The sequence below is a fragment of the Microtus ochrogaster genome, unplaced genomic scaffold, assembly GCF_000317375.1.
Source record: "Microtus ochrogaster isolate Prairie Vole_2 unplaced genomic scaffold, MicOch1.0 UNK38, whole genome shotgun sequence".
In the NCBI taxonomy this organism is placed as follows: domain Eukaryota; kingdom Metazoa; phylum Chordata; class Mammalia; order Rodentia; family Cricetidae; genus Microtus; species Microtus ochrogaster.
This window is the reverse complement of record NW_004949136.1, coordinates 3,517,733-3,537,281: the sequence shown is the minus strand read 5'-3', so window position 1 is coordinate 3,537,281 and position 19,549 is coordinate 3,517,733. Positions and strand designations below refer to the sequence as shown.

The following is a 19,549-nucleotide window of genomic DNA, read 5'->3' as shown; positions in this document are numbered from 1 at the left end:
AAAAAACAAAAAATGTTTGATATTGGGCTGGGGAGATGGCTATGTGGGAAGTGACTGAAGAAGACACAACATTAATCTCTGATCTCCAGGTGTACGAGCACATGTATTCATACATCTATGTAAAATAAATACATAAACAAAATTTATATATCCGATTCTTTCTTCTAGACTCTAAGGGCACCTGCACTCACATATACACAAACATATACAAACCCCCATCCCATAGCCACATAGTTAAAAATAAACCTTAAAAAATAATCTGAGGACTAAGTATATAACTCAGTTGTTAGAGTACTTACTTAGCACACACGAAGCTTTGGGTTCCATCCCCAAAAACTGGCACAGAAAACGCACAACTATTATCTCAGAATTTGGGCAGGAAAGACAGGAGGATCTTAAGGCCAGTTTCATGGTATCAATGCCTCTTTATGTACATAATAATGCCTGAATAAACTCTTCTAGGATAGAAATGTTTCCTACTAGCTGCGTGGTGGTGGTGGCTGTGGTGCACACCTTTAATCACAGCATTCAGGAGGCAGATCTCTGTGAGTTCGAGACCAGCCTGGTCTACAGAGCGAGTTCCAGGACAGCCAGAGCAACACAAAGAAACCCTGTCCTGAAAATAACAACATCAAGAACAATAAAATGCTTCCTATGAACAACCCCTGCCCCTGCCTGACACACTCTGATAAATATTGTCCTAAACTAATAACCAACAGTTATTGTCTTTGGGTAGTTCTGATTGCCACTACTTTGTGCAGTTTCTGAATTAATTATTGTGACATTTTCCAAGATGCTGATAAATGGAAAATAAGTTTTCTCTCATTAGTTCCTGTCACAACTTCTACGTGCCTTGTAAAGGACCTGAAATGCTGGATATTTAGGGAGTTTCAAAATGCACAGGCAGACCCTTGAGAGCCAGTCCCTTTCATTCCCAGCCAGAGTTTTCATTCAGTTTTGTTTTTTCCACTCATTTAAGGTATGCCTTGAGAAATGGAAACCGAAACAGAAAGCCGCTCTGACTTCCAGAGACTCCGCCTCTTGACACCCACAGCTCACACACTTAAAAGAGCTGACCCAGCCTCTGGCTGTGCCAGGGAGCAGCCAGAAGCTGAGGCAAGCATCAGTTCCTGCAAGGGGGCCTAGTGCTAAAGCCTACAGCCATGGTGAGTCCGATTTGGGACAGAGGCAGATGGGCTTGATTTTTGTTGACTTTCCTTCATTCTTGATAGGATCTTCCAGAGGCAAAATAGTCACAATTTGAGCCATATTTGCTCAAAGATCACTACTTGGGAGGGACTAGATCCCTTAGGGCTTGACCCAGAAGGATATCTTGGTGGGTGAACTGAAACGTGATGGCTCTGGGAGGCTGGCCCTTTAGATGGGGGTGGGCTAGGGGAACTGGTCCTGTAACCAGTGCTTTGAATGTAGTAACTCCCGGTACTGGTGCCAGATGAGACTCTAAACCAGTGCTTCTCAACCTGTGGGTTGAGACCCCATTGGGGTCAAATGACCCTTTCAAGAGGGGTTGCATATAAGATATCCTGCATATCAGATATATCCATTATGATTCATAACAGTAGCAAAATTGGTTATGAGGTAGCAATGAAAATAATTTTATGGTTGGGGATTACCAGAACATGACTAACTATATTAAAGGGTAGCAGCATCAGGAAGGTTGGGAACCACTGCTAAAACCGTGTGATTCCTGCAGACCTGGAACCTGAAGGTGAAGACGCTGAGTGAAGAGTTCCTGGTGTCCCTGACTGACTCCACGACAGTGTCGGAACTAAAGAGGCAAATTGCTCGGAAGACTGGCGTGGCAGCTTTCCAGCAGCGCCTGGCCAACCAAAGTGGCAAGGTGCTGCAAGACAGCGGTACTCTCATCAGCCAGGGCCTGGTCCCTGGCAGCACAGTCATGCTGTTGGTGCAGAATTGCAACAACCCTCTGAGCATCCTGGTGAAGAATGACAGGGGCCGCAGCACCATTTATGAGGTCCGGCTGACACAGACAGTAGCAGAGCTTAAGAGGGAGGTGTCCCAGAAGGAGCAAGTACAGGAAGACCAATTCTGGCTGAGCTTTGAGGGAAGACCCATGGAGGACAGAGAGCCCCTGGGGGAGTACGGCCTAAAGCCCCAGTGCACAGTGCTCATGAATTTGCGCCTGCGGGGAGGGGAATGCTATGCCTAAGGCCTCTATCCAGAGCCAATGTTGGTAATTAAAAGTGATCCAATGTAAAGTTCTGCCTCCCGTTTGCTTGTCCTCCTTCAGAAATGCCCATCTGTGGCTGCCCTTCTACAACCCTGCTGAGGTCAAGTAAAAGAACCCAGGTCCATCCATTGTGACAAGGCTTTGGGTTGCCAAGTTAGGGACCAGGATTTTACAGTTAAAGCCTCCTAAGAGAATTACCTTCCAAACCCTTTGGGTAATTCACGCCTAGAGAACGACACTTTTTCTGGGACCCAGTTCTGAGGCTCAGCCGCTCAACAACTGGTCCCCATCTCTGTATCTGGCTCAGGGACAGGTCTGGGTAGGTCCTACCAGTAACCTAATGGGACTAGTTGCTCCCCAGATACCTTGGGAATAGTGAGGGAATGTTCTTGGACCTGCCTGGGTGGGCTGCAAAGGAGGAGGGTGAATTCTTCTGTGGGGGCCCCTAGTCCCCACTGCACTAGTCCACAGAAGGGCAGGACAGGGCTTCAGTCTCATTCGTCAGTCACTTGCTGTTTAGGGCAGCAACTGCTGGCTAGTAAATACTCCTCTTCTGGGCTACAAAGAGGCCATACATAACTGGGAGGTACCTGGAACTGAGGGCTCACATGCCCACAAAAGAAATCATATCTCAGATAGGAGGCACACAATTTGGAAACATTTCATCCCCTTCCTGCCTGATATTTCTATCTCTTGTCTTTTCCTACTCTATCTACTTACTCAGGCTTTGAGGCAGCCTAAGGCACAGCAAGTCAGGACAAGTATCTCTATGGCCCTGGGGGCCTAACACTTTGAACCTTCAGGCCTTTATAGAGAATTTAAGTGGAGACTCAGAAGCCCCCACTTCTGGTTGGAGTGACCCCAGATCTAGCAATGCTATTGTCCACTGTGTAGATGTGACCTCAAATCTTCACTGACCACCATCTTCCTTGAAGGCTGCCAGGGTCCTAGTGGTAGAGTCTTTCTCAGAAGGAAGAGCTTCTGCCACCCACACTTCACTCTGGCTTCTGGTTCAAAGGCCTGGGGCCCAGGCACAGTAATCCCAGTGTTGCGAAGACAAAGCAGTTTTCTCCTTTTCCTTCAACCTTCTGTAGATCCGGAGCTAGCTTGGCTCCTCTGGGCCTCAGTTTATACGGTGTACCTACCTAGCCAGGCCAACTTGGAGATACGCTGGTACCCGGGGATGGGGGGGGCGTGGTGTTGAGGGAGGCGGGGCCGCGGTAGGCTCCGCAGCAAGACAAGAGAAGGTAGCCACTGGTCGACAAGGGGCCACTGTCCTACCCAGCCAAGGCAGGTAGGCGGGTCTGAGCGAATTCAGACCAGTCACCGCCGAACGGCCACCGGCAGGGGGCGTAGCCCTACTGGGCCACCTTAAAGCCTATAGAAGGCCCCATACTGCTGCGGGAGCTGTGAGCAGTCCTGCTGTTTGACCGACCCAAGGGGAACCGGAGGTCCAGTTCCGGTAGCCTTTCCTATCCAGAGAGTCCGGCCGCTCCCGGCGCGCCCCTTGGAAGTCCCGGCACGTCGCTCCTAGATTATACATTAACCTGATTTCAGCTGCATTTCCTGGTGGAAGGACAGTTTGGGCGGATGGGGGGAGGGGCGCCCGGCGCCCCACCTTCCCCTCCCCCCAGGGCGGCCCACCACCCACCCAGCCGGGGCCCCCGCCTCAGATCGGCGCCGCAGTCTCCGGGCTTTGTTCGCTGCCCGCGCGGGTCGTAGGGAGCAGAGGCGGGCTGAGCTCCCAGGGGGAGGGGCGGTGCTGCTCAATTCCCGCCCCTGGCCCGCCCCCACGCCGTCCGCCCTCCCACCTCCTCCCCCAAGCTGCGGTCCAGTTCTGTCCTGCCCCCTGAACGGTCCAGCCCGCGCGCTCTCCCGGCCGCCTTCCGCCGTTCTCGGCTGCGCCATGGCCAGCCTGCGGCTGTGTTGCCCGGCCCCGCTGCTCCCACTGCTGTTGCTCATGGTGGTGGCCGAGCGCACCCTGCCCGGCGCCAGCGGGACGTGCCCGGAGCGCGCCTTGGAGCGGCGCGAGGAGGAGGCGAATGTGGTGCTCACCGGCACTGTGGAGGAGATCCTCAACGTGGACCCGGTGCAACACACGTACTCGTGCAAGGTGGGCCCCGGCAAGACCCCACGAGACCCCAGCCCTCTGGAATCCCAGCCGGGGGCCCTTATCCCCGTGATTCCCAGCCCCGAGGCCCGCCCTTCGCGTGCTGGCCGCCCTGCTGGGACCCCGGCCCCAAGCCGTGGAAACGAGACCGGAACGCTCCTGTAGCCCCAGCTTAAGCTCCCTTGGCTACAGCCAAGTCTGCGGGTGGGGCACCAGGTCCCGGAAAACTCTACAGCTCAGGGCGAAAGTTACTGCGGGGCCGTTTTGGTTCTTCTCAAGGTGCCCAGGCCCCAGTTGCAGTAGTGGCTGCCCCCCCCACCCTTGTCCAAAGCCCCTCTTGTGGGAAACAAGTGTACACCCTCTCTAAAGGGACGATACCGGGTTTGGGGAGGTGTGAGTTGGGGACAGACTGTGATGAGGCCTCCACGAGGGAGAGAAGGGGTGGTCCGCGGAAAGGAAGGGGTGCGTCTAATCCACAAGTCCGAGGAGTCTGCGTAAGGTGCTGCAGTGACTGGGTTTAGGTGGAGCAAGAGCAGAGATGGGTTACGACTGAGTCTCCCATGCACAAGGAGCAGGGGCAGGTGCCCCGTTCTCTCGGAAGACCTGGGTTTCCCTACCATACAGTAGAGTCAGCTCTAATTCCACTAAAGCTGGATTTGAGAGCACCTTGGAATAGGTATGATGGGTTCCCTCAGAACATCGGTTGCTGGTTCTCCTAGCTCCTCAAATCACTTCACTAGAAATAGGATTGTTCTTGCTCTTTGGGGATGGGAAGGACGGTGACTTCTTTCAGAGTAGCGTGTGTTCATGGGCTCCCCCGGCTGGGCCCCCTCCTCTCACTGCCAAGGCACTTTGCCAAGTCCCTGCAGGATTTTCCCGACTTCCTCCCCGCTGCTCCTGGGTGTGGCTGGGGTGGGGGAGGTGTGAAAACTGAGCTTCCCCCCCCCATTTGAATTATCTCCAATAGTTTACTGCGGGGGGACTTGGGGGGGTGGCAGGTAAATGAGGTTCTTCAAGTCCTGTAGGTGCTGCAGTTCTAAGGTGCCTAGCAGTAGCTAGGCAGGTGGACAGGTTGTCCATTGTCTTTTTGCTCCCTCCATTCCAGAAGCCTAAACCCCCACAGAACCTGAAGAAGGGACCCCTTCCTAGAATTCCTTTCCAAAAAGTGTCTGGGCTCCTGGACTTGTCCTATGGGTGCTGCCGGCTACATACATCCTCCAGCCATGTCTGTCAGAGGGGGTGTCCTCAGGGCCCCAAAGAAGAAGGTGGAGGGTGGGGCCGACTTGCATTGCCCAAACTTGACTTTGTGGTTCAGAGCTGCCTTGGCTGTACAGACTCAGGCAGACTGTGGAGCAAAGAAGTGGGCCTTTACTTCCTGGGGGAGGTGTCAGCCCACACACAGGGTTGTGAAGATCCCAGCTGGGATCTTACTCTTAAGTAACTCCCTCCATCTGAAGTGTCTAGTCCTGAGTGGTAGTGAGCTAGCAGGTCTAGAATGTTGGTACTGCATGCCAGACAAGCCCTGGCTGAGATGGACCCTTGTAGTTGGACTTGGGCCGGTTAGATCTGGGTTGGGAATATAGGTTAGGTGGTATACCTTCTTATGTGTCCTGTATCCAGTAGGTGTGTACTTCCCTGCAGCCTTGACTGAGGGGCTGACTCACAGAACTTTGAACATCTCTGCCCAAGGCTGGAGTCCACTGTGGACAATGGTTTGAGAAAGTGAGACCAGAAGAAGGGAAAGGGCTCAGGTGTCTAGTATGGCACGCTGTCCCTATAGGACCAATACCTTTACCTCCCATGTCCATTCAGGTTCGAGTGTGGCGGTACTTGAAAGGCAAAGATGTGGTGGCCCAGGAGAGTCTGCTAGATGGTGGCAACAAGGTGGTGATTGGTGGCTTCGGAGACCCCCTTATCTGTGACAACCAGGTATCCACTGGGGACACTAGAATCTTTTTTGTGAACCCAGCACCACCCTACCTGTGGCCAGCCCACAAGAATGAACTGATGCTCAACTCCAGCCTTATGCGGATCACTTTGAGGAACCTGGAAGAGGTGGAGTTCTGTGTAGAAGGTGCGTGCAGGTGAGGGTGTACCTTTAAGAGCCAGTGGCTTGCTGATCGTGACAGAAATTTTATGGGATATTGGGGGGGGGCACACACTACAGAGGACAGCTTGCCATGGGCAGGAGAGTAACCATTCTGCTGCCTAGCTTTGATGATGTAATATTGCTCCTGGCTGCATTTCTAGCTACACAGATTAGATACCCTAACTTCTGATATTAGCTGTCTTTGTTTGGTCTTTGAACCATAAGCAAGCCGCTGCCCTGCAAAGAGACAGGTATCTCTGTTCTCTCAATTTTTTCCTCAACACTCCACATTCCCCGTGAAAGGCCCTTTGCTATGAAACAAGCTGGGACCCACCTGTCTTATCCTTATAGGAGTCCAAACTTCTATCTTGATCCATACATTTGAGTAAACCCCTGTGTGGGGATTTGGAAGGTGAAGGGCTGGCCTGTGTGTTCCAGAGACCCACAGTTTGTGGAAGAACAACTCTGTGGGGTTAGGCTGCCATCTTCTAGAAGGTGACTAGAATCACATGACCACCCAGGTCTCCCCTCTCTCTTCAGGACAGCCCCAATTGGTGACTGAGACCCTTGAAGGGAAATGTGGTAAAGAAGACTTTTTTCTCTCATTGCTACCACATCCTGTCTGTTCCCTCATGGCTGCCTGGAAAGGGATGTAGGGCTGGGGACAGAAACTTCCTTCTCTCAGAGCCGTGGCAAGGGTCATGACTTCTGGTCCTCTGATGTGATGTGATTTGCGAGCCCTGAAGACTTATCGTCTGTCTTTCTGCTTTGATACTGTTTGGGCTCTTGAGAGATGTCTCTAGAATCCTGTCTCCTTGCTGGCCTTGGGTGTAAGAGGGGCTGGGCCAGAATTGAAAACCCTGTAGCCTCTCAGCCAGGTATGGCCAGCTCCTGGGCTCTTGTTGTGGGGACCCTATCTAGACAAGAACCAGAGATTCAAGCATTACTGTGGAAGTTTGTGTTTTGGGGAAATGGGGGGCAGGAAAGGCAGGGGCAGGATTTATATGCGAGGCCAAACGTAGATATGTCAACTTTGGGTTGAGTAGGGGGCTGAGAAGAATCAAGATCAAGAGGGTGAATTATTAATAGCTGGGTGGATCTAGTAGTCAGTAACTGAGGACTTCCCTGAGTTCAGAGATAGGGAGAGGCAGAACAAGGTTTAGCATCTCACCAAAGCCAGCTATGCCCATGCTGCACTCTGGTTTGTTGCTGGCAGAGCCCAGTGTAGAGCAGGACAGCTAGGAAGAAGAATCGTGGACAGAAATCCTCCCTTCCTGTGCACTTGTATATGGCTGACACCTAGGGATGCGTAGTGTGTGTGTGTGAAGGTGTGTGGAAGGTAGGGTGGGGCAGAGCAAGGAGCTTGGACACCACTGAAAAAAACTTGAAATGGTGTCTTAAATCTGTCTTGGAAGCAGACCAGAGTGCAATGGGATAAGTTTGGTGCTAAGACAATGTCAGAACTCCCAAAAAGCCATCAGGGCTTAGGGTCTAGGATGGGAATGAGACAGCTTCTTGCCTACTCCTCCAAAACTGGGTCCATTTCCTGATCTGTAGGTGATGAGGCTTCTGAGCCTCATCCGAGGTTCTCATACTTAGAAACAAGCCCGTCCCTCCAATCTAACTTCCCAGTCTGCCTGCAGGTCCCCTACACCTGCACCATCCCACGCTGGGAACTGGGTGAAATCTGGGCCACTTCTGACTTCCTGTTCACTCTTGGAACACTCCCCTCCAGCCAGCCAGCACCTCCCCCACCCCCCAGAAAGGCTCCTCTGGTCCTCCGCCTGGGAAGCCACATTCCTGGCATAACTGGGGCAGGTATGTGCCCCTCCCTTTGCATCACCTTTGGGCAAGAGTGGCTGCTGCTCCTTCTGGAAAGGGACCTCTCACTCTGACAAAGCTAAGGGCACTGAGCATAGGCATACCACTGTCCTCACCCTGTCTCTCCAGAAGGTTGTTTGGCACCTCCCAGAGGCCTCCAGGAGAGACAAAAGCCTGGCTGGGGACCTACACTTCCCTATTAAAAGCCAGGAGCAGAGAAAGACAGTATTGTCTGTTCTTGCCAAAACCTGGCACAAGTACAGGGCAGGGGGCCCTGGTTGAGTGAGCCTGGCATCTGACCAGCCTGGTCCTTCTCAATTCTGAAACTGGGGTCTTGGTGACTCCCTTGTCCTGGGCCGGCCAGTTTGGTTCTGCCCCCTTTGTCTCTGCTATCCAGGGTTCTCAGGAAGATACAGTAGATGAGCTCCAGGTCCCAAGATAGTGGATAGGAGCAGCCTAACCAACTAAGGCTGGCTGCTGGTCCTGGGGTTACCTAGGATATTGCGAAGGTCCCTAGACTGTTGGGAGGACTGCCCTCCAGGCCAGGCTTAGACTCCCATTGCCACTTTTTTCCCCTCACCTCCCCCACATTCCTTTTGCTGAGGGGGGAGGTGGCCCTCCCTTTGGACTCCAGGTTCTCTACCACTCCACAGCCCCACCCACAGTCCTTTGAGGGCCCCTCCCCCAGGCATGTCCAGGCTGGAGGCTGCTAGAGCTGGAGGCTACTTGCTACCCCAACTGCTTTTTGCTCAGAAAGAAGGGCCTGCCCAGGTAGTTCCGGAAGGGCCTCCTCTCTTCCGTGTCAGGGAGGTCTAGTAAGAAGTTGGCGGCAGGAATGAACTTGTCTCATCTTTGGGCTCACTGAGGCAGCCTTGTGGGGGGTGGACTTTGCTTGCTGGAATCAGTGGGTGACAGTCAGGACACTATTGGTTCTGTGGAGATGGCTTCCCTTTAGGCAGGCAATAGGCAAGATGAAGCTGATGGAATTTACTCTTGGCTTTTTCCAGACTCATCCCTACCCAGAGAAAATGCCCACCCCCATCTCCCTTGTCAATTAGAAATGGGGAGGGGTGTTTTGAAACCATGTCTGTTACATGGATTTTTCTGGACAAAGCAAATTCTGTTCCTACCTGCTTGAGCCCCTTATAGCAATCCTGTGGGCATGGGACCCCCATTGCAGACCAGAGGAGTTGAGAGACCGGACACTGACCCAGGTCTAAGGCTACTCCCACCCCATTCCCAGTTCAGGTCTGTGGTTACTCATTGGTTTCCTACAAGGTAAAGTAGGAGCGAATAGGATGGAGGTATTCAAAGAGGAGGTGGAGGATACACTGAGGACCACAGATTCAAGAGGGTCCTGGATCACTGATTGATAAGGACTCTGTTGTTTCCTATGCCTGGTTGCTATGCCCAAGAGGCTCAAGTCACATAATGGTAGAAAACAGCTATCTTTTTTTCTCCTCCTGTGAGACTCAGGTTAGCTCTTTACCACAGGATGGACATAGAATCCTAACCCGTTGAAGCCCTGGTAGACTGGACTAGGGGCTACCACAACAGCTCATAGTAATCCTGCCCATCTGGGACAGTTACCGGCTAGAAGAGGGGTTCAGGAGGAGGCCACTGGAAGCTGAGACAGCTGGTGGGGGATCTGGGAATCAAGGGATCTCACCCCTCCCATCCTCTGCACAGGTCCTGAGAATTTCCTCTGAGGAAGACCCCCTGCAGGGGCAATTTACTAAGGAATAGAGGTGGCCCCTCCCAGGCCTGGAGGCAAGGAAGACAGGGTTGCTCTGTCCTCACCAGGCTGTTTCCAACTGTGCGAACTTTATATACATTTGTATGCCTAGGCCGGCAGCTGGGGGGTGGGGTGGTTTCACTATCTTGGTTTTTCTGGGTTTAGTCGAAGTGGTCAGGTCCCTATTGCTGTCCTAAAGTGCGTGTGAATCTCAACCTCTGCTTGCTAAGGGTTCTGTTGGGTCCAGCTGTGCAGGAGGGCCAGGGTCACCTCTAGGAGTGGCTGATGTGTATTGTAAACATTTAAACTGAGGGATGGGGGCTGAGCGGTGGTTGCAAACGCTTTTAATCCCAGCACTTGGGAGGCAAAGGAAGGCTGATCTGGTCTACAAATTGAGTTCCAGGACAGCTAGAACTATTACACAGAGAAACCAACCTTGTCTTGAAAAATTTTTAAAAAAATGAGGGATGTGTTTGGTGAGCTGCTGTGTGGACAGTAGATCAGGGAACTTTGTCTTTGACCTTTACAAGCCTGTCAGACCCTGAGGCTGACACAGCCAGCCCCTCTGACCTCTATCTGTTGCTAGCCTGAGGCAACTTTGAGCGCCCTTGACCACCACACCCTAAGTCCCAGAAAATGTAGGCTAGCATCTGCCTGTGCAGGTGCCTGTACCCACAACTGGAGGTTCCAGCATATATGGAGAAACAGAGCACAGACACGATATTGGTAGAAGGGTTGAGATATCTGTCCCCTACTCAGAAAAGGAAGCCGTCAGGTATAAGGATGTTTTTCATCATTAATTCCATCGGTTCCTTCTTGTACATGTCCAGTCACCATTTTACAACCATCATGGGTTGTAAAATCATGGGGCATCTGCTTGGTGGCTTCCCAAAAATGAAAGGTGGTTGCTGCCACCTGGAAAAGAGTCGATAAATTGCTGTGAGTGTGAGGAAAGGAGAGTACCCACTACTCAGCCTGTCTCCTGGCTGAGAGAGCAAGCTAATCCCATTCCTTGCAGGCCTTCCTAACTATCTGCTGATCCCAAGTTCCTTATTGCTTGTCCCAGCCTCCTTCCTCTCTGGATCTGTCTCTGCTTCTTCCTTCCTCCACTTCTAGTTCTCTATCCTCCCCTCCTTACTGCCTTTCCTTCCCATCCTCATTGGCTGCCCATCTAGAACTAAACCCGTACCCCTGGGCCATAGGACCCCTGCTGTGTTGATCCCCTCTCCTGTCCGCCACTAATCCAACTCTGTACAGCTGGAGTATTGAGCAGGGGGCAAAGTCTCCTGACTCACCAAGCACTGATCACCTGTGGGTGTCACCTAGCTCCTTCCTTTTTCCTCCTGGAGATAGGTAGGGCCTGGCAAAGCTGGGCTTGGGTACAGCTAAGGAACAGGAGGGACGGCATGGCCGTTCCTACCCTCACTGCCTTTCCACCAGTGCCTGCTCAGCTGCCTGCTCTTGGTCATTCTGGAAAATTCCCAGGTCCGTGGTGGAATTTCTCAAATCTGAAAGGTTGAGGATCAGCGTTAAGGACTCTGACCCAGTGACTGTGGCTCCACTCATTACCTGGTCGATGTGTAGGTTTCACTTCACCCATCTGACTTCATTTGAAACTGCCATGATGTCTTCCAGAAGCCAGACAGACACACCTAGCTTTCTCAGAGAGATAGAGATGAGTTGATTAGTTTGTCTGAACGGCCCTAGGTTGAGGAGCCTACCTAGCCAAGGAGTAGAGAAGGGGCAGCAATCTGGCAGCATCTTGGCTACCCTAAAAGACAGCCCTATTTGTTAGGTTGGGAGCATATTCCTAACACTATTGTATTCCAAATTTTAATTTAATCCAAATACCCTGCAGAGCAGGATAACTGTCCAGGTGGGTGGCTGGGTGGGTACAGACAGATCTGACCTAGGCCTGAAGCTGGCAAGAGAAACTCTGGAGAAGCAGGGCCGAGTGCCTCTGCTTATGAGTGCTTATTTGTCTAAGGCTGAGGGGAGAAGAGAAGAGAGAAAAGACCAAACACCAGAGATCTAGGGCGGTACTGCCCTGCCTCACTGGGCAGCCAGAACTAATTCCATCAAGTACCTCTATTAACCTGAGCAATACATGCCGAGAACTCCTCACCACCAAAGAGAGTGTGAGCCTCATCCCGGCTGACCAGAGGTCAGAGGGTGGGGCATGTCTACTGGCTGGGTGAGACCTGTGCGTTGGGGAATGAATGTGCGCTGAATTCCAGATAGGCAGCTTTTTCCGTGGGCTCCTCTCTGCCAGCCAACTTCAAACTCTTTTTCTAACATTTTCTAAGGGAGTTGAAGGCTATCTAGGAAGGGCGAAGGGGTTATCTGCATGAGAATGGGACCAGTGAGCTAACTGCTGGACTCTGTACCCTCTCCAGGCCCCATCCCCCAACCTCTGGTCCTGAGAAGTACCCTAGCATAGTGCCACACCCATTATGCCTGGGAATGAGGGACAAGCTTTGTGCTACACAAAGAATGTCTAGTGTGTATGTTGACAGGTGGGGGATGCCATTCCTGCATGCATGTTTGAGTGACTGCTGGAAGGCAGGAGTACTTAGTGTCTTGGCTCATATATGTGGTTTCATATTGGTAGGGTGTTAGCCCAGAGGGGTAAGCCTGGATCAGCATCCTGTTCATTCCTGGGCATGAGACTGCTGGTTCAGTCTAGGCTGAATGATTTTGTCTAAAGATCCCAAAATAACTCCAGTAGCCTGTGCTCCCCTCCCCCCACTGGCCTAGAGCCTCAAAGGCTCTTTGTTTTTTGAAGGCATCCTGCCCCTGCAGGGGGCTCAGACACTGACTGGGGTTTGGTGGGGCCAGACGGCCTGCCTAGTTCCCTTTCCCATGGCTAGGCCCAATAAACCTCAAGCCCCATTCCCGTGTTGCCCAGGACAGACTAGAGCCCCAGATGAGCACTGAAAAAATTATTGAGACCTCTTTAGTGGCAGCTCTCAGGGTTTCTGCTTGGTGAAAGGGGGAAGGCAAAGACTACAGCAAATTTCCCAAGGTCACTTGAGGCTTCTTCTGCCAGATCTTGCTAGAGTTCCTACTACTAGTAGGACCCAGCCCTCCAAGACAAGACCCTGGTTCCTGTGGTTGCTGCAGAGAGCACACTTGGGACATCCCAGGGCTGAAACATACCCAGCAGTGTCGTGTGGCCTGTTGGGCATTGATTGCCTAGGGTGTTTGTTCTCTGGCACTTTCTATGGGGCGGGGAAGCAAACCGAAGATGTGTATGGGCTGTACTGGGCTCTCCGATTAGAAGTTCCCCTGGCTTTCTAGGCCAAACCGGTACCTGGGGAGCTAGCATCACAGAGACTACCTCTGTGTCACCGGCCAAGGTCCAGTAGGAGCCAGAGCTCCCCTGTGGAGAGGGTGAGGCCGTCTGGGAGTGGGGTTTCCTTCAAGAGTTCATTAGAAAATTGAATTGGGGGCCACAAAGGATGGAAAACCTCTTATCATGGGTGACAAATGAATGACCCAGTGGAGGATCGCATTTTGTGCCTGGCCAGAGGATGGAAAGATAGTTATCAACTGGGGTAGAGAAACCTGTCTGGCAAATCAAAAGGGTGTGGGCACAGTGGGAATGCCAAGTGTCTGGCCAGGGGGGTCTTGGGAGAGATTTCAGCTGTAGGTAATATAGAAGTAGGGCCTTTTCCAGTCAACATGTGAATGAATGTAGGGTCTTAGTGCCCCAGGAAAGGCTGGTTGGCCGAAAAGTGGGACTTGCTGACAGCAGGTACAGGAGCCTCACTAGAGTTGTGAATACTGTGTTCCAGTTAGTGTAACCCAGGTGTTTGGTATGGGGGCTGTTGGTGTGATTTGAGCTGAGATGAAGACTTAGCAGGAGGGGGCTATGTCAAGTGGGGGTGGTGCAGAACCTGGGTACTCCCCAAGCTTGTGGACAGCTGGGGATCTTTTCCCACACAGGCCAGGAAAGGAGCTCCCTCATAGAACCTATCCCAAACCCTTTGCCCCACATGACCCTGCTGGAGTCTGCACAGTAGCTTGGGGATGGCAGGAATTCCACAGCCATTTGCATGGACTTATTTGCATGTTTTCTCATTGCTGGGGAGCTGAGTGAATGGGTGGCTTAAGATGTTACCTTCAATTACAAGGGGAAAGGTAGGTGGGATGATTTCTGAACCCATCACCTCACTCTCCAGCTTGTAACCCACCTGAGCACCTTACACGTCACTTGGGGGACCCCCGCCTCCATGCCAGGACAGAGCTTGCAGGATCAGAAACAACAGGCTTTATAGCACAATGCATGCATAAACACAAGCAGACCTCTCAACCCAGCCAGGCATAAAGAGTGATAAGGGAGGACTGTCTCTGCCAGCACAGCAGCCTCAGCTGACCCTCCCACTTGGCTGCCTCCTGCCCACCTTCCTCTGTAACCGTCATGGGATGGGGGCCGAGCAACAGCCTCCTCTCCAGGCCCAGCCTCTGCTCCCCTATGAAAACACTTAGCGCTTTCCTACTCCCTTGTTCTCCGATTTCCAGACCCATTGCCTTCCCATCACTTGCCCCTCCCTTGGTCTCTGCCCTCTTACCACCACCACCAACACCATCAACCCTCCCCAAGCTTCTACCTCTACCCTAAGCTGCTCTGGCCCGTTTGTACCTCTTGCATCCTGGTCTTAATCCACCCCAGCCTTCTTGCTCCCAACTGCGACTCCCTGTGGACGATAAAGTCCCCAGAGACATCTTCCTTTGTCTCTGCTCACCGCCCCCGCCCCCTCGGCTTCCCTCGCCCCTCATTCACTGCCCCAACCCAGCGAGGACAAGAGCCGCCGCCGCCGCCGCTGCTGCTGCTGCTGCTGCTGCTGCTGCTGCTGCCACCACCGCCGCTGCTCCTGCTGCTGCTGCTGCTGCCGCCGCCACCACCACCACTGCTACTGCTACTGGAGGTGGGCAGGCGCCTCCGCGATTCTTTATTCTCGCTTCAAAGCCAAGCGGTTGCTCCTCCCGCTGCTGCCATCGTGCTCCCGCCTCTGCTAGGCAGGAGCAGACAGGCCCTGCACCGGCACCCGTGGTCTCTGGGGCCTTCCCTGCATTTCAGACTCCAGAGGCTACAGAGGACAGCACTGGCTAGTGGGCGGAAGAATTGTAGCCAACAGGGGTTGCCTTGGCTCTCCATCTTCGTTTGCCTGCTTCTGAGCTCACATTTGGGATTTCTACTTGGAGAGAATTCTGCTTATCTCCCACCATGATCCTGGAGGGCTGGGGAGGGCCTGGTGCTCCCCCAGCCATAACTGGCTAAACTTTGAGATCACAGCTGCCATCTGCTGCTCCAGGGCACCCAGCATGGGGGGAATAGCTCCGAAGAGGCCTAAGGGCACTCCATAAGGACCCCCACACCCAGGAAGTGGGCTAGAGCTGTATCATGCCTCCTCTACCACTGGAACACAGACCCAGGCAGCAGCCTGGTGCTTCCCTGCTGGTTCGGTACTTCATGATCCCCTGCAACATCTGCTTGATCTTGTTGGCTACTTCCACGCTGGGCTTTGCAGTGCTACTTTTCCTCAGCAACTGTACGTGGCTGCTGGATGTACCCCTGTTCTGCTCACTGAGCCCCTCATTTCAGTTACCAAGGGTTTCAGGGCAGGCAGGGTCATATCAAATCCAGGGGTTGTTGTAGATGGGGTACCTTTCCCTTCTGGATACTGGATAGGTCACACTAAATTCCAGGGCCTCTTATAACCTAGTCTTAGACTTCTGATGGTGCAGACCTTCGACCTGAGTTGAAGAAAACTGTAGGAGTAGGCAAAGACGCAACAGTGCTGGGATTGGGAGTAGGGGCAAGGACTGGATTTACCCAGAGAAAGCAGGTGACTGTGAAGTTCAAGGGGCAGAGAAAAGTCCAGGGCCTTTCTGTCTGTTCTGCATTGGTCAGTGACCTTCTGAGTGTTGGTGATTATAACTAGAACCTTGAGGAGTGAGTGGACACTGTACCTGCTCAAAGAAGCCTAACTTTTTTTTCCCCTTCTAGACAAACCTGGAACCCACTTCACAGCAGCGCCTCCTATGCCTCCTGATGGTGAGTAGCAGTGGTGGGGCAGGTGGTTGGCATACTGATAATGGGGGTGAAAATGGACAGGGTTGTCGGGATTAGGGCTGTCTTTTAGTGTGTACACCAGGTGTAACTGGAGCGGGAAGCTGGACAAGGGAACCTGGATCCCTTCCAGGGACTCCACAGGGGCCTTTAGGTGATGGCCAATACCCCTGAACAGGGCCAGTCTTAGAACCTACGAGTGGAGGGATGATGTCAGAGGATTTGTGTGAGGTCTGGATGGAGCTCTGCTGAAGTCAGTCTTGTTTGTGGAGGGATTCCTTTCCTTTGTCTTTTTTCCTATTCAGGAAAGGGTGGGGCTGGAAACAGAGAGAAGCACAGAAGGGAAAGTGGGTTGGGTAGTAGGGGGAGGGCTCAGTAAAGCCACTGACAGCTGTTCAAGTGCTGAAGGGCCTAGGTTTGCCCCTGGGGTGGGGGAGGAAGCGAATGGTGGAAGGGGCAGACTGACCTTTCTTATGGCGTTGTGGGCTGGGGCCAGCCCTCCCAGAGGGGCTGCTAATACGTAGGCTTCTGTAACTAAGCTAATGATAAAGAGAAGAGGAATTGACCATGTTACAAAGAAAGCAGAGACTAGTAGGGATAGACTGTATCTCAGCTGGCCCAGCCTGGCTCCTTACTGCAAGTGGGGTACAGTTCCCAGCTCTGTCCTTGTTGCCTGCCACCCCATCAACTGTGCTGCCTGGGCACCCCACTAGTTTTTATTGAAATCATATGTCTGGTGTTATCTCATGTATGACAAAGCCGTGGTTTCTGGAGTTTTTGGTTTGGGGGTCAGCTGCTAAGACAGAATCTCTAAATAGCCCTGGCTGTCCTGGAACTCACTTTGTAGACCAGGCTAGCCTCATATTCACGGAGGTCTACCTGCCTATGCCTCTCAAGTCCTGGGATTAAAGGCACATGCTACCATGCCCGCCATGGTTTCTCTTTTGACCAGAATATGGGTTATGGGAACATCAAGGAATCCTAGGATTGGGGTGTGGGTGTCATTCTGAGAATAGACCTGTTGTTCTCTTTCTAGGAAGCAGCCCTGGGTTACATAGATAGTCAGGGTCACTTCCTGGGTCTTGAGAGTAGTGGAGGTATCCTGGCGCTGGCAGGGCCTCCATCCTTCTGTCCTATACTGGGAAGTCAGAGCTCTCTGGGGGCCTCAACCACATGTAAAACCAGGTAGGCAGTTTCCCTGGGAATGGGGAGCCCAGGCATCCAAAAGTTGGAACTCGATACAGATGCAGGATATCAGAGGGTCTCTCCTCCCTTTTGATGGCCAAATGGGGAAAGGCCATCTATAACCAAGTACCCTTTATTCCTTGAGTCTATAGTGTTGGCAGACAATAGGCTTTGGGCCTAGTTGGCCAATGTTGGGGTATAATAGAAATGGAGTCTTGTAGTGAGTAATGGGTGCTTCTGACCTAATCCTGGTCTCTTCTTGTAGGCCCAAGTCTTAGTCCCTGAGACCAGTGTCTTTCCTTGGGCTGCTCTCCCAAGATCTGGAAGCCCAGACTGGGTTGTGGTGTGGTGAGGCTGTGCCCCCAGGTGGGAAGTTATTATCAAGGCAGTAGGACCGCTGTGCGCTCTGTGACGTTCACTATTATTAGAGGTTGGTGGGTGAGTAAGCAGGCTGCCTGTTGGACTGGGAAGCAGGAGGAAGTGACTCTCACTTCTCCTCATTTTTAAAAGCGGACCACATCACTCCCAGTGGGGAGGGCTGCTAGTAGGTAGAATGTGTCCTTCAGTATGGTGCATGAGGTTAGGTCTGAGTGTTATCAACTAGGGGCAAGAGGCCTAGCTAGCACTTTCTACATTCAAGGTAGGCTCAGGAGGGACGAGATCTTCCTTCTTGGTGATTTCAGCTTCTTCTGAAAGCCCCAAACTGCCAGATGTCTTCTTTCCCTTACATAAACTGCATTCCCCACAATGGTATGCGCAGGCCCCTTCTTGATATCCAGCATTTACTTTGTACACTTTAGACCCAGGCCATGGCTCATGGGCATCCATCTGTTCCATCTCCAACCTACCAAAGACAAGGAATGAAGTTAAATTTACTCTCTACCACTGTGGTAGATATAAAAAGTACAGGACGCCTCCAGCACCACATGGAAAGATGCCTGGATGGAAATCTAGGAGGCCATGGAGAAGTTCCGCAGGTCCTAAGGAGGACACATGGGGGACTCCGATATGCTCCATTAGAGACTGCTGAATCATAGGTGTCCAGGTGTCCACCTGTATTTATGAGAGACCGTGTGGGAAAGGGACCAGGAGCACAGATGAGGACTGAGTTAAACTCTGGTGTTTATTAGGGATATGACTTTGTCAGAAAATTTCACTGAGCCTCTGCTTCCTTTCCTGATATGTGCGTGGAATTGCACAATGACACTTGTGGTACCTGAGGTCCAGAGCTATTAAAACAGCACTGCCTGCTGTAGTAATGTGCATGTGTGTAAATCATTTCATCCGTACCTGTCTGTAGGTTGTCTCAGATAGGGCCTATTCTAACATTTAGTTAAGAAACTTGTTTTGGGAGCCAGGAGGTAGTAGCTCACACCTTTAATCCCAGCACTCTGGAGGCAGAGACAGGTAAATCTCTTGAGTTCAAGGCCAGCCTGGTCTACAGAGCAAATTCCAGGATTGCCAAGGCTTCACAGAGAAATACTTTCTCAAAAACAAAAAACAACAACAAAAAGAAAAAACCTGTCTTGGCCATATGTGGTGGTGTGCGCTATTGTTTTTTTTTCCTCTAAGACTGAATTTTTCTGTGTAACAGCCCTGGCTGTCCAGGAACTTGCTCTGTAGACCAGGCTGGCCTCCGACTCACAGAGGTTGTCCTGCCTCTGCCTCCAAGTGCTAGGATTAATGTTCATTTTTAATCCAAACATTCAAGAGGCAAAGGCAGGTGGATCACTAAGTGTGAGACCAGCCTGGCCTACAGAGTAAGGTCCAGGATAGCCAGGGCTGTAAAGAGAAACCTGTGTCAAGAAGAAAAAAAAAAATTGTGTGTGAACTCTTAATGCTGTGGGGAAGAAATGCACATAAATTTCAATAAAACAGGTATCGCCTTGGCTTAAGGGATCATTCTTTCCTATTGTTGTTTTGTTGAGGCAGAACCTTATACTTGTAGAGTTAACTGTGGGTCTTGTGAATGAAGGAATGAATAGCTGCCATTGGCTGTGGGTTTGAGACCTGGGGGAGATTGACTAAGCCAGATAACCTGATAGAGTGGTCCAAGAAGTATAGAAACTATCAGTTAGCCAAGGAACTGGGTGCAGGCACAGACCCAGAGACCGAACCTAGGGGGCACCTTGGTCAACAGTCAAAGAGTACAGCCAGGGCTGAAGAGATGGCTCAGTGGTTAAGAGCATTGCCTGCTCTTCCAAAGGTCCTGAGTTCAATTCCCAGCAACCACATGGTGGCTTACAACCATCTGTAATGAGGTCTGGTGCCCTTTTCTGGCCTGCAGACATACACACAGACAGAATATTGTATACATAATA

The 19,549-nt window shown here is 51.9% G+C and overlaps 2 protein-coding genes across 11 annotated transcripts in view; both read left to right on the top strand.

Moving 5' to 3' along the window:
• The first annotated feature begins 1,087 nt into the window (after positions 1-1,087).
• Positions 1,088-2,225, top strand: Isg15 (ISG15 ubiquitin-like modifier). The gene is made up of 2 exons (XM_005368711.3): positions 1,088-1,166; positions 1,715-2,225. The coding sequence occupies exons 1-2, from the start codon at positions 1,164-1,166 to the stop codon at positions 2,189-2,191; spliced, it is 480 nt and encodes a 159-aa protein (XP_005368768.1). The 5' UTR covers positions 1,088-1,163; the 3' UTR covers positions 2,192-2,225.
• A 1,552-nt stretch (positions 2,226-3,777) lies between these two features.
• Agrn (agrin) overlaps positions 3,778-19,549 on the top strand; it is a 32,259-nt gene continuing 16,487 nt past the window's right edge. For 5 of the 10 annotated variants that reach the window (XM_013354289.2, XM_013354285.2, XM_013354286.2 and 2 more), the window contains exons 1-3: positions 4,040-4,325; positions 6,135-6,396; positions 15,981-16,028. In XM_013354289.2, coding sequence (XP_013209743.1) covers positions 4,119-4,325; positions 6,135-6,396; positions 15,981-16,028 — 517 coding nt within the window. In that variant the 5' untranslated portion in view covers positions 4,040-4,118. Of the gene's footprint in view, positions 4,326-6,134; positions 6,397-14,834; positions 15,523-15,980; positions 16,029-19,549 lie in introns of those variants that run through there. The other 5 variants (XM_005368708.3, XM_013354288.2, XM_005368710.3 and 2 more) reach the window with 3 other exon arrangements.